The 16,291-nt window shown below is 43.9% G+C and overlaps 1 protein-coding gene across 5 annotated transcripts in view; it reads right to left on the reverse strand.

Moving 5' to 3' along the window:
* Positions 1–2,120: 2,120 nt before the first annotated feature.
* ITGB2 (integrin subunit beta 2) overlaps positions 2,121–16,291 on the reverse strand; it is a 122,326-nt gene continuing 108,155 nt past the window's right edge. For all 5 annotated transcript variants that reach the window (XM_070732349.1, XM_070732351.1, XM_070732352.1 and 2 more), the window contains exons 12-16: positions 14,833–15,077; positions 14,080–14,299; positions 6,188–6,396; positions 4,398–4,564; positions 2,121–4,125 (exon numbers count right to left, since the gene is read on the reverse strand). In XM_070732349.1, the coding sequence (XP_070588450.1) occupies positions 4,060–4,125; positions 4,398–4,564; positions 6,188–6,396; positions 14,080–14,299; positions 14,833–15,077 (907 nt within the window). In that variant the 3' untranslated portion in view covers positions 2,121–4,059. The remainder of the gene's footprint in view (positions 4,126–4,397; positions 4,565–6,187; positions 6,397–14,079; positions 14,300–14,832; positions 15,078–16,291) is intronic.

A 16,291-nucleotide genomic window follows, 5' to 3' on the forward strand; every position in this document is an offset into this window, starting at 1 on the left:
TGGTCCGCATCTGGCTCAGCTGGTCACAGATTTCGAGGACCAGGAGATGTCTGAGTACTGGTATTGCAGGCCAGTGTTCTTGCCATCTGAATCTGAGAGCAAGAGTGAGGAAGAGTTAGGGTCTGAGGGTCAACCAGAGACTGTAGAACTTCCAGTTATGGGATTGAATGAATCAGAGGATGATGGGGAATTAGAGGAGCAGGAACCCTTATTAGATGCAAGGATCAGGAGGATGTGGTCTAGGCAGGAATACCTGAAAAGAAGGGGTTCCTGGCATTAATAGATCTATGGGACACTTGACCACACCTTGTCAGTATATAAGGGACAGCTTTAGAGGAAGTGGGTGTGGCAAACAACATTCGCGATCATGGCTGTGAGATCTCTGGAGAAAAATGATTCCTTCTGCTTTAAAATCAGCTCTGAACCCATGTAACCAGAAACACTTCAAAGGGAAATTAATTGAGTCTGTGGAATGCAGCTGGGCTCCAGCTTATCTCAGAGGCCATTAGCTCAGAAACACTGCCAGAATGGACTAGAAAATGTATAATATTACAGTATTTTATACTGGGGCTTTTTGTACATAATATAGATCTTAAAATGTGAGACCTTATGTGTGTCATTTTTTTATTCACCACTGCCGAGCCCAGACAAAAGTGAGAAGATGCTATGATGATTGTTAGGTTGAAGACCCAACAAGAAGAGATTAGATTAGATTAGATTAGATTAGATTTATTGGATTTATATGCCGCCCCTCTCCGCAGACTCGGGGCGGCTCACAACAATAGTAAAAAACAGTACATAATGACAAATCCAATGCCCACCAATCCAATTACAATTTTAAGTTGAGAAATTCATAAAACAATCCCAATATAATTGATTGTGCACACAATCAATCAGACAGCAAACAACATGGGCAAGGGAGAGATGTTTTAGTTCCCCTATGCCTGACGGCAGAGGTGGGTTTTAAGGAGTTTACGAAAGGCAAGGAGGGTGGGGGCAATCCTAATCTCAGGGGGGAGCTGGTTCTAGAGGGTCAGAGCCACCACAGAGAAGGCTCTTCCCCTGGGTCCTGCCAGACGACATTGTTTAGTCGACGGGACCCAAAAAAGGCCCACTCTGTGGGACCTAACCGGTTGCTGGGATTCGTGCGACAGAAGAAGATATTCTGGTCCGGTGCCATGAAGGGCTTTCTAGGTCATAACCAACACTTTGAATTGTGACCGGAAACTGATCGGCAACCAATGCAGACTGCGGAGTGTTGGAGTAATATGGGCATACTTAGAGAGGCCCATAATTGCTCTCGCAGCTGCATTCTGCACGATCTGAAGTTTCCGAACACTTTTCAAAGGTAGCCCCATGTAGAGAGCGTTACAGTAGTCGAGCCTCGAGGTGATGAGGGCATGAGTGACTGTGAGCAATGACTCCCAGTCCAAATAGGGCCGCAACTGGTGCACCAGGTGAACCTGGGCAAATGCCCCCCTCGCCACAGCTAAAAGGTGTTTCTCTAATGTGAGCTGTGGATCGAGGAGGACGCCCAAGTTGCAGACCCTCTCTGAGGGGGTCAATAATTTCCCCCCCCCCAGGGTAATGGACGGACAGATAGAATTGTCCTTGAGAGGCAAAACCCACAGCCACTCTGTCTTGTCTGGGTTGAGTTTGAGTTTGTTGACACCCATCCAGGCCCCAACAGCCTCCAGGCACCGGCACATCACTTCCACTGCTTCGTTGACTGGACATGGGATGGAGATGTATAACTGGGTATCATCGGCGTATTGATGAGGCTGTAAAGATGACGTGGGGGCCAAAATTGTGAAGAATAGTGAAGCAGAAAGCAGAGAATATGTATTAGGAAAATCTGAAGTACATTTGAATCTATTGTATTTCTGATTACATATCTGAATATCATGTACTATATAATCCCATCTGCTTGCCTTTAAACTTATGAAAATTCTCTCTGTTCATAATTTAAAGGGAAATAAAATTGATACTAAATAAGCCCTTCAGACTACTTCAACACATAAGGCATATTTGAGCACATATTGAAATGTACATGAACTTTTTAATATCAGTGTACAATTGAGAATTGCAAGCATGGCTATGTAATTACAAACTGAAATAGCTTTAAATCAGTAAAAGATTTATTGATTTCAATGATGCACTAACAACATTTATCAAGTACCGTATTAAGTGCCTGGAATTTGCAACAAGCTAAAATTTTATAAAAATAATGCTATGCACATTGTGACATCACAAATTCTGCTTCCTATGTACCTATACATGTAATATGTTGCAGTGCTAATGCAAAACAGGAGAGTTTAGTTTGCAATTGTTGTCTTGCCCTTTTCGCTCCCTGTGGATGGTCATGCTATAACATCTTGAGAATTCACAAACTTTAATATACAGTGCTAAAGTGATTGCAATTACCTTGTTTCATCTTAGTTGCATACAATTTGCCTGATCAAACCAATATTTTTCTGTAGAACTACAGAGTTGTTGTTTTTAATCCACAAAGAAATTTAATTCATATACCATTCTATTAATTAAAATTTGTTAAAATGGGTTGTGACAATACTATTCCTCATCTAATGTCCAGAATTTGTGCTATCATGTCTACAGTGCTGAAAATTTAGGATTTACATATGTCAATAGATCAAAAATGAAACACAGCTTTCAAATATCTCATCTGCTGCTATCATAATGCTTGGCTTTGCATTTGCTTATATTCTGTTGACTTAACCAATTTAACCAAACTAGTAAAAATTGTTTAATGCAATTGATAAACCAGGATAAAACTCTGTTCATGCATCTCATCAATCATAATATAGTTTGCCTGATTTATGACTTAGCATGTTATTTGAATATACAACTAATCAACAGCCAAAAGAAAGCTATCTCATTATGATTTGTCAGTATTTTTCCCGTATAAAATTTTCCTCTCTTGAACAGCTGATATAGTTGTTAAGCTTAAACCAGAAAATGGAAGTTAACACTCAGTCTTATCACTCACTGAGTAATACTTTTGGAAAAACTCCTTTTTCTGGACTAAGAAGACATTCTGAACACTCGAAGAGAAATGCAAGTACATTTTTACCAACATGTTATTATTTAAAACAATCCTATTACTGGGGCTTGAATGGCCAATTGATATCTAGCCAGGCCACCTGGCATAAGGAATCTCATCCTCAAAGTTATCAGCTCATTAGATTCCTGATATAGCACCATGTGAATAAAAGTATTTATAGATTTTCCAATTCATTTGATAATAGTTTCAGACTTGTCCCTTACAACCAGGAACAAAATTTGGGGTTTGCTGGACAAGACGTCATAAAGCTTGCTGACCTACAATCATGGATGAGCTAAAGCCATTTGAGGCTATTCCACAATAATCAAATATCCCCCCCAAAAGCCCACAATATTTTCTGACTACTCACCTGGTTTTGTAAACGAAAAGAAAAGCATACACATAGGTACCTATAGGTGATATGTATGGAAAGAGCAATGCTAAAAATGTGTTAAGTGCTGGAAGCTTCTGAGGTAGTATTCTAAAGCAAAGGGATTGAAAGTTGATTGGCTGCTTGGCTCTGATTGTTTTGAATTCAGCATAGTATTTACTTGGGAAAATTGATAGTTTGTGGTAATAGCTTATCACCTTCTCAATATGTACCTCACCTTAAAATAGAACTTATAAACAGCAAAATTGTTAATTGAAAGAACTCCCTGAGTAGCAGATGGCAATTTTATTTACAAACTCTATAGTAATATAGTAGAGTTTTAGGTAATTTCACAAATGAGAATTTAAACTTCTACAGTTTGTGTGGGTGATTAATGGAAGAGGCCTAGTTGTTCTGAGTGCTTCATCGGAAATATGCAATAAAGTTCTCTAATCCTTACGTTCTTTTTTAAAAAATGGAATAGAATCATGTTGCAAAACCCACAGAATAGAAAAATAACTAATATTATATGGCAATAACGGTTGATTTAAGAAAAGAAAATTGATTCATCTTCTGTTTTTCTGCTGAAGACTTTCTTTGTGCTTTGCACTGTTGCTGAAGTTTCATTTCATTGGCCATTAAATCTGGGGTTCACAACAGTGGTAGTGGCACTCTTGAAAAGAGGATTGTCAGCCTGTCAATAAAACATGAGAAATCTTTAGCTGCCAATAAAACCTAATATTTCAAGAGTAGATCAGCATTCAGATGGAGAATCACACATTCAGTTAACAGCCTGATAAAACCCAAATTCAACAGCAGAAAGATGATAGAATATACAGGGAAGGCCTGCCCAAATACCCCAAGCTAAATCAATTACTCTGATTAATAACTCCAATACAGAAAGAAAAAGACACAAGTAGGCCTTTTCCTTCCTTTATATCTCTCCACAGGAGTTAAATACCTTACCTCATTCCATTTGGCCTTGGATTTTTCCTTCTCAAATCTGTGATATTCTCTACGATCAAACAACTCTGCCACTAGCCGCCAAGCCAGGAGGAGAAGGAGCCCAATAAGAGCCACTCCTGCTATAGTGCCCCCCACTATGGCTGCAATGTTTGGGGGTTGGGGGCATTCTAAGAGAAGAAAGAAAAATGATTAAAATATGTGTGTTTGATTGAGTGGAATGTATGTTTTTCTAAGACTATATCCGTTTGCATATATTACATGCTAGCATTAAACATTTTTAATGAATAAAGATGAAGCACTATTCAAAAAATTTCCCACACATAAGTAACAGATCCTGAATCTGCATATGAGATTGCCAGAAACTCTTTAAAGGCCACATATTCTGTCAGTGGCAGGGTTCGCCATCCCATCAGAGAGACCTCTTAACAAATTCTGACTCACTAATTCCTATAGGGCAGTGGTTCTCAACCTTTCTAACACTCTGGCCCCTTAAGACAGTTCCTCATTGTCTAGCGCCAATTCTCCCAATAGAGCTTTAAGCTGATTGGCAGGAAAGTAAGAGGGACACCCCCACTGTAAATGCCTGATTGGTCGGATTGTAAAAATATGTTCCAAGGCGCCAGAATAGAAGCTTTAATTCATAACAACGTGGGAAATTTGTCTTTTCCCATGGTCTTAGGCGACCCCGTGAAACGTCATTTGACCCCCAAAGGGGTCCCGACCCCCAGGTTGAGAACCACTGCTATAGGGCCTTCCATCACAATGAAGAAAAATCCTCATGAGGTCCTCTCAAAATGCTGAACAATGCTAGTTACCTCTTTTCCCATTACTTAATGAAGGCCAAGATCTGTTTCTGTTACTAGCTGTGACCAACATAATTACACAGCACTAATGCCTCTCTAGTCAAAAGATACAGTGATACCTCATCTTACGAACTTAATTCGTTCTGTGACCAGGTTCGTAAGTAGAAAGGTTCGTAAGACGAAGCAATTTTCCCCATAGGAATCAATGTAAAAGCAAATAATGCGTGCAACCCCATCCCAAAAGTCACCCCTTTTGCCTTGCGCCGCTGGGAAACCCCACCTCCGGACTTCTGTTGCCAGCCAAAGCATTGGGATTCCACTGAGGCTCCCCTCACTGGGAAACCCCACCTCCAGATTTCCGTTGCCAGCCGAAGTAGTAGGTTTCTCCTGAGGCTCAACTCACTGGGAAACCCCACCTCTGGACTTCCATTGCCAACTGAAGCGCTGAGATTCCCCTGAGGCTCCCCTCGCTGAGAAACCCCACCTCCGGACTTCGTTACCAGCCGAAGCACCCGTTCTTGCATTACTGAGATTTCTCTGAGGCTCCCCTCACTGGGATTCCCTTCATTGCTTTGAATCCCAGCGAGGGAGGCTCAGGAAAATCCCAGCGCTTCAGCTGGAAACTGAAGTCCAGAGGTGGGGTTTCCCAGCAAGGGGAGCCTCAGGGAAATCTCAGTGTTTTGGCTGGAAACTGAAGTCCGGAGGTGGGGTTTCCCAGCGAGGGGAGGCTCAGGGGAATCCTAGCGCTTCGGCTGGCAACGGAAGTCTGGAGGCGGGGTTTCCCAGTGAGGGGAGCCTCAGGGGAATCCCAGCATGTGGCTGGCAACAGAAGTCTGGAGGCGGGGATCCCAGCGAAAGAAGAGGCAAAAAAATTTTAAACACCGGGTTCGTGTCATAAAAAGTTTGCATGAAGAGGGGTTCGTAAGACGAGGCATCACTGTATTACAATGGAGAATAGATGTTTTCGTGACGTGGCACTACACATACCTTTCTCCATATTGACGATAACAGAATATTGCTCTTCTCCGTCAGTCTGAAATATTTCATAAGAGATCCAGCAATTCTGTGAATCCTTGTCTTTGCATGCTTTAGTGTTTGGTGATTGCACTTTATTTACAAGAGTAATATTTGAACAACTGTCAGAGCAATTCTTCTGAAATGGACCACTTCCAAAAGCAAGACATTCAACACAAGAACTAAACAAACAAACAAACAACAAGCAAAGCTTTTTAAAAAAGTTTCATAACAGAATCATTACAACAGATCTATATTTTATATAGCATTTTACATATCTATCTATATATCTATGTGTCAGTCTGTCTGTCTATCATCCTCGGAGAGGGGCGGCATACAAATCTAATATATTATTATTATTATTATTATTATTATTATTATTATTATTATTATTGTTGTTGTTGTTATTGTTGTTGTTATTATTATTATTATTATTATTATTATTATTATTATCTAGTATCATCTATCTAATTTATTATCTATGTACATATCTCATTCTGATCAGTTGAAAGGAGTACTCCATGCATACGCCGTATGCTGGACCAGTGATCCGTATTGATAAACTATTGATAAACTTCCTCAGTTCTGTATCTTAAATCACAAAACAGTATAATTGATCACTGGGTGATCAAATATGTTTTTAGAATTGCTTCAGATCTTATCATGCCTACAAAGTTCTTTGATTTTTAAGAGAAGAATGTGAATTTGAATTTGCTGTTCTAAAACAAAGCCTTGCTTTAAACTTGAATGTATAGCTGCTAAGAAAATATGAATTAATATATAGTAAGAGTAAGTTTGAAGAAGTAGCAGCAGCCTGAACCTGTGGAAAAAGACAGTACAGGTCATCCTCAATCATGGCCACAACTGAGCCCAACAATTCTGTTGCTAAGATCAGTTACCAAGGCAGTTGCTAAGCAAGTTTTGCCCCATTTATAATCTCTCTTACCACAATTGTTCAATTAATTACTGCGGTTGTTAAGTTAGTAACACAGCTACATGAATCTGACTTCCCCATTGACTGTGCTTATCAGAAGTTCACAAAAGGTCATCACATGACCATAAGACACTGCAACTGTCACAGATACATGCCAGTTGTTAAGCATCTGAATTTTGATTATTTGACATGGGGATGCTGCAATGATTATAAGTGTGAAAAACTATCAAGAGTTACTTTTTTGTATTGTCTTTTTTACATTGTAACTTCAAATGATCACTAAACAAATGGTTGTAAGTCAAGAAATATTTGCACCAAGAATGGAGTTACAATTAATTTTTAAAGTATTATAGCAGGAACTCTTTGACAAAATGAACTCAGAACTGTTTTATCCTATTTCCCCAAAGTTTACTTCCATTTACAATATATTTGATAGTTTACAATCACTATCCCAGTCACAAACTCAAAGGTTAAAAGTTTAATTAGACAGATTAAGATAGGAAAGGTCCTGGTGGTGTCAACATTCCTATAGTTTTAATAAATGTTATTAGTTATTGGTAAGCATCTGCTCTATCAATTTATTTACATTTATAGATCAAGATACTTATATACACAAAGACCAATGAACTATTAGCAACACACTTTTTAAAAATCATAAAAAGTTGTAACTATAGAAAAAACATTTTGCTGTATTACTGATATTATAAAATTTATTCAAAACATTTAACTGATTGCTAATGAAGAGAAAGACAAAGGGTGCCATGATAGCACTGTTCCAATATCCAAGGGTTTGACTTATTCTCCAAAAGACCTGAATGCAGGAAAAGAAGCAATGGATGGAAACATATCTAGAACCAAGAGTTGTTTCCTAACTTAACATCTCTCTAGAACAGACTTGGGCAAGGGGCGGCCCATGGGCCACATTCAGCCCACCTGCAATCTGTGACCGGTCCGTGGAGGTTAGTGAAGTGTCCGCTTGGTAACAGCCGGCGGCAAGCGGCAGTGATTGGTGTCCCTATCCAGGGTGCTGATTGGACGCGCGCGCCCAGTTACAATGTAAGCGGGAAAGATTACTGAATCTGGATTGGTTTGTTCCTCAGCCAGCTCTGTGTATATAAAGGCTGAGTTATGTGAAATGTTAAGTCTGTGCCTGCCATGTTCCGGTATGTTGTTACTTACTAATAAAGGCCCTTTCAAGTAAAGCTTCAGAGTACTACATTGGCGACAAGGATTCCAGTCATATAGTGGTAATTATATCCTTCAGGATGTCGACCCAGTTAACTTTCGCCTCTTTTGACCCACAAGGGGAGACGTGGGATTCGTATGTGGCCCGTTTTGACTGCTTTTTGATCTCAAACGGGTATACTGAGATCTCTGGGGATCGGAAGAGATCCTATTTTCTCGGGTTCTGTGGGACTGAAATGTTCGAGACCACTTGAGCTCTGTTTGCTCCAGTCTCAATTCACAACGTTCCCTGGGAAGAATTTTTGAGAACGCTTCAAGATCACTATGCTCTGACCCCCTCCCGGTGTGCACGTCGCTATAAGTTTTACCATAGAAATCAAGGGGATGGGGAGTCAATAAATGAATTTGTGGCAGCCCTTCATAGGGCGGCTCTTTATTGTGAATTTGACAATTTAAATGACTACTTATTGGATAGACTGGTTTTTGGGGTAAGGGACGGCCGCCTCAAGCGGCGTCTCCTGGCCATTCAGGACTTGACCTTCCAGGCTGCGTTGGCGGAGGCTCGGGCTTTTGAGCTGTTGACCCAATCCCTAGCTGTCATGGACAGCAGTGTAAATGTCACGCTGAAGAGTTCTCCTTTGCTGGACAAGTCCAAGATTTCCCCGGAGGTTGAGGAGCCCGGGGTGCCCGAGGAAGAAGAGGTTTGCCGGCTGGCGGTGGGTCGTGGCCGTGATCCGCCTGCTGCCTGCTCCCGTCCCCCGCTGTCTCCTTGCAGGGGGTGCGGGGGAAGCCATTTCAGGTCGGCTTGTCCTTTCCGGGACACTGTTTGCCGGCATGGTGGGGCAAGAGGTCACATCGCCAGGGTCTGCCGGTTTCGCAGATCCCCGCCGCCGGCTGCGAGGGACCAGAGGGACTCTGCAAATTTCAGTTCTCGTTGGCAGAGGAAGTCACCCTTTAATCGGAGGGAAGATTGTAATGCCATTTTCAGTTTGCCGCGTCCGGTTCCAACGTACGTTCGGGAGACGTCCGTTTCGTCAGACAAGATTTCAGTGGAAGTTTTCCTGGGACGGGCAGTTTGCTCCATGCAGGTGGACACGGGTTCTGCTCATTCGCTTGTCTCCTGGTCCACGATGAAGCATTGTTTTCCGGCTTTGAAGAAATCTCGCCTTCAACCTTGTCATTTGAACTTGAGGGACTATCAGGGAACTCCTATTCCTGTTGTGGGGGAGGGCAGGTTTGCTGTGCGTTTTAAGGATTTCGTGGGGAAATTACCATTAATTGTGGTCAATGGACCCTTTTCTGACTTGCTTGGACTGGACTGGTTCAATTCATTGGGTCTCTCGGTGGTCGGGGTCAATGCTGTGAGGGAAGGTTCAGGGTTTGACCTGTGGGCTAAGGAATTTCCCACTGTTTTTGACGAGAATTTGGGTTGTTATACGGGCTCCCCAATTTCATTCAGTTTGGACCCCCAGGTACCGGCGGTGCGCTTAAAAGCCCGCCGTGTGCCCATTCCCCTGAGGCCAAAGGTGGACGCCAAGCTAGATAGATTAATAGCTCAAGGGGTTTTAGAGCCAGTTGATCAGGCAAAGTGGGAAACCCCTGTAGTAATTGCAGTAAAGGGGGATGGGGGAATTCTGTTATGTGGGGACTATAAGTGCTCCATTAATAAGGCATTGGCCCATCATTCCTATCCGCTGCCTGTAGTGCAGCAGCTGCTTCACTCCCTTGGTAATGGTAGAATTTTTGCCAAGCTCGACCTCACACAGGCATACCAACAGCTCCCGGTGGACCCCCAGACGGCGGAGGCACAATCTATTATCACTCATCGGGGGGTCTTTAAGTGCAACCGATTGCAATTTGGGGTATCCATTGCTCTGGGAATATTCCAGGGTCTCATGGAGCGGTTATTGTATGGAATCGAGGGAACGGTACCCTACTTCGACAACGTTTTGGTTGCAGGTAGTACAGTTGAGGAGTTACAGTCGAGAGTAAAAAAGGTTTTAGCCAAGTTCCGGGACGCGGGATTAAAACTAAAATCAAAAAAATGTGTGTATGGGGTTTCTAAGGTGGAATTTTTGGGGTTTACAGTAGACGCTGAAGGAATTCACCCCACAGCAGAGAAAATGAGGGCTATTAGGGAGGCACCGAGGCCACAGTCTAAGGCGGAGCTTCAGGCATTTTAAGGGCTGTTGAATTTCTATGCGGTATTTTTGCCACACAAGGCGTCGGTAGCAGAGCCGTTGCACAGATTATTGGACAAGAGAGCTGTGTGGCATTGGGGAAAACGTGAAGAAGCTGCTTTTGTGACAGTTAAAGATTTACTTACCTCCAATAATGTATTAACGCAGTACTCACCTGCACTACCTTTAGTTTTGACATGAGATGCGTCCCAGTACGGTGTGGGAGCCGTGTTAAGCCATAGATTGCCCAACGGTACGGAGGCTCCGTTAGCTTTTTTTTCGCAGACCTTGGCCAAGACGGAGAGGAATTATGGCCACATAGATAAGGAGGCTTTGGCCCTCATCGCAGGGGTCCGCCGGTTTCATGATTATTTATATGGACGGCATTTTGAGCTGGTGACTGACCACCAGCCTTTGCTAGGGTTGTTAGCGGGCAACCGGCAAAGCCCAATTGTGTTATCCCCACGGATGTCTCGCTGGATAGTTTTTTTGGCTAATTATAATTACACACTAAGTTATAGACCGGGGCGCCACATAGCTCATGCAGATGCGCTGAGCAGATGTCCCCTAACCGATCTTCTGTTAGACCCAGCACCAGCTTGTTCAGTCATGGCTTTAGGGGAGGAAACCCTTTTGTTGGCAGCCCCTGAGGTGGCTAGAGAAATGGGGCGCGATCAGGTGTTAGCCAGAGTCAAACAGTGGGTGCTTCGAGGGTGGCCTGCCTCCTCCCCTTCGGAGGTGTTTGCACCGTATTGGTGTTGCCGGAATGAGTTTTCTGTGGAAAGGGGATCTCTACTTAGGGGAAGTAGAGTGGTGATTCCTCCGAATCTTCGCTGTCAGGTTCTTGCACTTTTACACAAGGGGCACCCGGGCATCATCCATATGAAGGGGCTAGCCCGCGACTATGTCTGGTGGCCGGGCATGGATAGGGAGATTGAGCAGCGGGTTGCGGCATGTTCCCTGTGCCAAGAAAGTCGGCCCTTTTCCCCCCGATCCGATCCATTGTGTTGGGAACCTCCTGCAGGGCCTTGGGCGCGGCTGCACATTGACTTGGCTGGCCCCTTCCTGGGGCAGAATTTCTTAGTTGTGGTAGATGCCCACTCTAAGTGGTTGGAGGTGGCTCACCTAAGGTCTACCCAGTCACAGGCCGTCATTGATGAGTTAGGGTCTTTATTTGCCACGCACGGGTTTCCTGACATTCTTGTGTCAGACAACGGTCCACAGTTTACGTCTGTGGTTTTTGAATCTTTTCTGGCGGCTGCAGGTATTAGGCATGTGTTGGCATCGCCTTGGCATCCGGCTAGTAATGGGCAGGCTGAACATATGGTTCGTTCGGCCAAGGATGCGCTCAAGAGAATGCCAAGGGGGTCTTGGCAACAGAAGTTAGCTGAGCTATTGCTAGCCCAACACTCTACCCCATGTGTGGCGACCGGGAAGACCCCGGCTGAGCTATTGATCGGTCGGAAGCTTAGGATTACCCTTGACAGGCTACATCCATTGTACTCTCAAGCTGCACAGTGGCCGGAACCACCGGGCAGGAAGGTGGAGGTAGGTGACTCAGTGTATGTACGTTCATACGCGGGCGGTCGGAATTGGGAATTGGCTACCGTGAGCAGGGAATTGGGGCCTCGTTCGTTTGAGACAGTGTTGAGGGATGGCCCCATATGGAAGAGGCATCTGGATCAAATCCGATTAAACAGGGCCGTGGCTTTAGGGGCTGCGGGGAACGAAGACCGCCACAGGGTCTCTCAGAGGGAATTGCTAAATGCACCCCTATCAGTAGAAGAGCCAGGGAGTTTACCCCTGGAGGCTGCCCAGCCAGAAGCCGTGCCGAGTTCAGCCTCGGAACAGAGCGAATCACTCCCAGAGTTAATTCCAGAAGGTGCCGTGGGGCCGAGACGCTCCGGAAGAATTTGTAAAAAGCCCGCGTATTTAAAAGACTATGTGTGCTCCAGCCAAAGGGGAAGGAGTGAAGTGTCCGCTTGGTAACAGCTGGCGGCAAGCAGCAGTGATTGGTGTCCCTATCCAGGGTGCTGATTGGACGCGTGCGCCCAGTTACAATGTAAGCGGGAAAGATTACTGAATCTGGATTGGTTTGTTCCTCAGCCAGCTCTGTGTATATAAAGGCTGAATTATGTGAAATGTTAAGTCTGTGCCTGCCATGTTCCGGTATGTTGTTACTTACTAATAAAGGCCCTTTCAAGTAAAGCTTCAGGGTCTGCTCCAGTGCGAGGATGAAAGAGCTCACCACATCTGCTGGAACTTCTCCAGTTCATGCTTTCTTGATGAATCATGAGGAAAGCAGGAACTGGAGGAGTCCTGGTAGACGCAGTGAGCTCTTTCATCTTCACACTGGAGCAGACTCCGACCTTCTACCAAGAACGGCCAAGCACAGAAACTATGCAAACACTCCAGCGCAGTGACTGTGGTGCACCGTGTTGCCGTAAAGCAAACAATTAGGGGTCTGTAGAGTGGCCCTGGGTGTTTAGGTCAGGCCAGGGTCTGGGTCTATACAGAATTGGGTAGAACTGAGTTAATTATATTAGTACGGCCCTCTAAAAACATCCCAATTTCTCATGCAGCCCCATGGCAAAATTAATTGCCCACCCCTGCTCTAGAACTAAGAAGGATTTCCTAACTGTTACAACAATTAATCAGTGGAACGACTTGCCTCCAGAAGTTGTGAGTGCTGCATCACTAGACATTTTTAAGAGACTGGACAGCCATGTATCCAAAATGTAATAAAGTCTCCTTGAGCAGAGGATTTGACTAGAAGACCTCTAAGGTCCCTTCCAACTCTGTTTTCCTGTTATTCTGAAGAATACCTTTTCTTCTGTTAATATTTTTGATTAACTATTGATAGACTATGCTCTCAGGTGTATGTCAACTCTTGGCAATCACACAGATTTTCTCTCTGATAATCTGTCTCTAACCTGATCCATCTTGCTACTGGTTATCCTGTTCTTCTCTTTCTTTCCACCTTTCCCAGGAGTAAAATCTTTTCCAGGAAGCTTCATGTTTGCAAAATATGTCTGAAGTAGGATAATTAATCATAATTCAAATCATTTTCCAAACCTTAAATTATTTTAACATGTAAGCTAGTTTAAGAAACAATGATCTTATGAAGACTAGCTAGAGAATTTTTCCTTTGCACTGAAATGTCAGATACAATCTAAAAAAAAGAAAATACAGTAGCCCAATTTCTCTTTAAAACAACACTAAAGGGAAGAAGTGTGCAAGCAAAATGTTTACTGCAGCTCAGTATGTCTCAAATTCCTTGGATACTTTTACTCTCAAAGAATTTCTGAAAGTGTCTGCTGGATCTCCAGCATGGGTTTCTTCAGCCTGCTTGGTATCAGCTGCCCTAGTAATGGGGAGGGAGGTCTCTGGTATTTGGGATGGGGAAGTGAGAACTGAAAGGGAGGTTTGCACTCATGAAATATGGTACTGCTGAAGGGAGGGGTTTGCACTCTATCAAGGCCAATCCTCCTGAGATTTCAGATGGGAGAAATACCTGAATATATTTTTTTCCACAACATTATACTGGATGCTCGCATATCACTTACATATGTTTCACACAAGGAGATGGGCAACTTGGGCATTCCTCACAGAATGGGGGCTGATAGCGTCCATTACATTTACATGTGTTGCACTGACATTGCCCACGGAGACTGCACACATTCCCATTCTTATTCCGACATAGGTTTGTTGAAGCTACGCACTGACAGGCACTGCCGTCATATCCTGGGTTACATTTACATTTCCCACAGTCGCAAGAACCTCTTTCTGAAAAGAGAAATTGTAGAGGTCAGGACCAAAGACATTTCTTTGCATTTTCCTTGACACAAATACACCCATGTTATCTAGAAAGAGTTGTTAAGTTAAAGTGCAGGCCAGCATTCTGCTGCAGAGGGCCAACCCTTCCCAAGTGACACACTGCAGGTGCAGAAGCACTGGGATTCTAGGCATCATATGAAAAGCACTGCAGCGATCTTCAGTGCAAGAACAGCGTGTCCTTGGCAAACTGGATGTTCAAAAATTGAAATAAACTATATTCTAAAGGAAATAGTCAATATTTATTTATAGGAACACAAAAATTTATCCCAGCTATATATGGTTATCAGATGATTTACTTCCAGATCATATAGTGTGGATCAAAGTGTTATTTATACAGCTCTTTGAAAAATGCAGAAAAATGACAGAGTGCAAAATGGGAGTCAAGTTTTATAGTTTATAATAAAAGTGTCTCGAGTAATAGTATCAAAGGCCAGAAGAGGTAAATTTGGTATTTTCAGATTCAGCTTTCATCAGTCACTTACCTGCCCCTCCGCACACTTTATTATCGTAAAGGTCACAGTTCATGTTATCACATTCACAGAAGGGACCATAAATAAGTTTTTTGTTATCTGCCATAGTATGGCAAATACATTGTCCACATACACAATCTCCCAGGCCAGAACAAATGACTGAAGAATTGTCTTTTCGACAACTTTTTTCCAGCTCCTTTGAAGTTTTGCCTCCAGTCCTACAATCACAATTCTTTCCAACATAGCCATCATTGCACCTGGCAAGACAGAAGAAATATTCAACATCAAATAATAGCGTTAGCAAGCAACAATAGCATGATCATTTGTATTTTCAACTCCAGCTTCCTTTACCTGTATTTATAATCTGTTACAATACAGTCTCCGTCCATATATACTCATCAAAGTGTCAGGCCAAAGCCATTTTATTTGGAAGCTTGGCCCTGCCATACTTTATACCAGTGAACCTTTTTGTTACTGCGTGCCAAAAATGGCAAGTGTATACACTATTGTGCGCATGCATGCCAGTACCCACAATGCAACATGCCCATCCATATGCACACACACACCGCCTGCACGCATGCCACTTTCAGAATTTGCTTGGTAAAAATTGTGAAGCTGGCCTGATGTGCCCGCATGTCCCCCACCGTGCCTGTCACCAGCTGACCTAAGCCAGGGAAAGAGCTATGGGCAGGGCAGGCAGCTGCCCAGCCAGCAAATGCTGCTCCATGCACTTGAGCTGGCTCCCACTGCTCCTTGTGCACAATTCCGCCTCCCCAGAAAAGCACCAGCAACTGCAGGGGGAAGGGCAAGAGCTACCAGCCAGCTCATGCACACCTTGCACACCTCCCAAGTTTTCCTTGTGCACCCCATCTTCTTCTTATTCGCCTTTGCCACTGCTACTGCTTCCATGAGCACACACACCTAACTCATATTAATACACAAACTAAAACACAAGGGGGTGGGGGTGGCCAAGCCAGCACCTCCAAAACCTGCGGCAAGTGAGTGGGGAGGTCAACTGGAGTGGTCTCCTCACCTTAGTGGCCACGGTGGGCTTTAGCGGTGTGTCCCCCCACCTCAGAAGGGAGTCTGATTAGCGACTCAGCTTTTTGGGTCCCTCCTATTGGGCAGTGGTGGTGCTGAGGGGAGGAGGAAGGTGGTGCTTGTGTAGGTGTGCTAGCATGTGTGCAAGTGACCACACCCCTTCCCTCCCCCTACACGCATGTGGTCCTCCCTGCGCTGCCCCCTGCACATGTGCACAGGCCTTTCCGAAGCCTGGCAAGTGAAAAAAAATCCCCCAATGGGCAAACCAGAAGTTCAGAAAACGCACTTCCAGTTTATCCATTGTGCTGTTTTTTGCACTCTGTGGCTTCATGAAGCTTCTCTGAACCTCCGGAGTCCAAAAAACAGCACAACAGAAAACTGGAAATGTATTTCTCCATTGGGGGATTTTTTTTGCTTCCGGGGCTTCAGG

The sequence above is a fragment of the Erythrolamprus reginae genome, chromosome 1 (assembly GCF_031021105.1).
Source record: "Erythrolamprus reginae isolate rEryReg1 chromosome 1, rEryReg1.hap1, whole genome shotgun sequence".
In the NCBI taxonomy this organism is placed as follows: domain Eukaryota; kingdom Metazoa; phylum Chordata; class Lepidosauria; order Squamata; family Dipsadidae; genus Erythrolamprus; species Erythrolamprus reginae.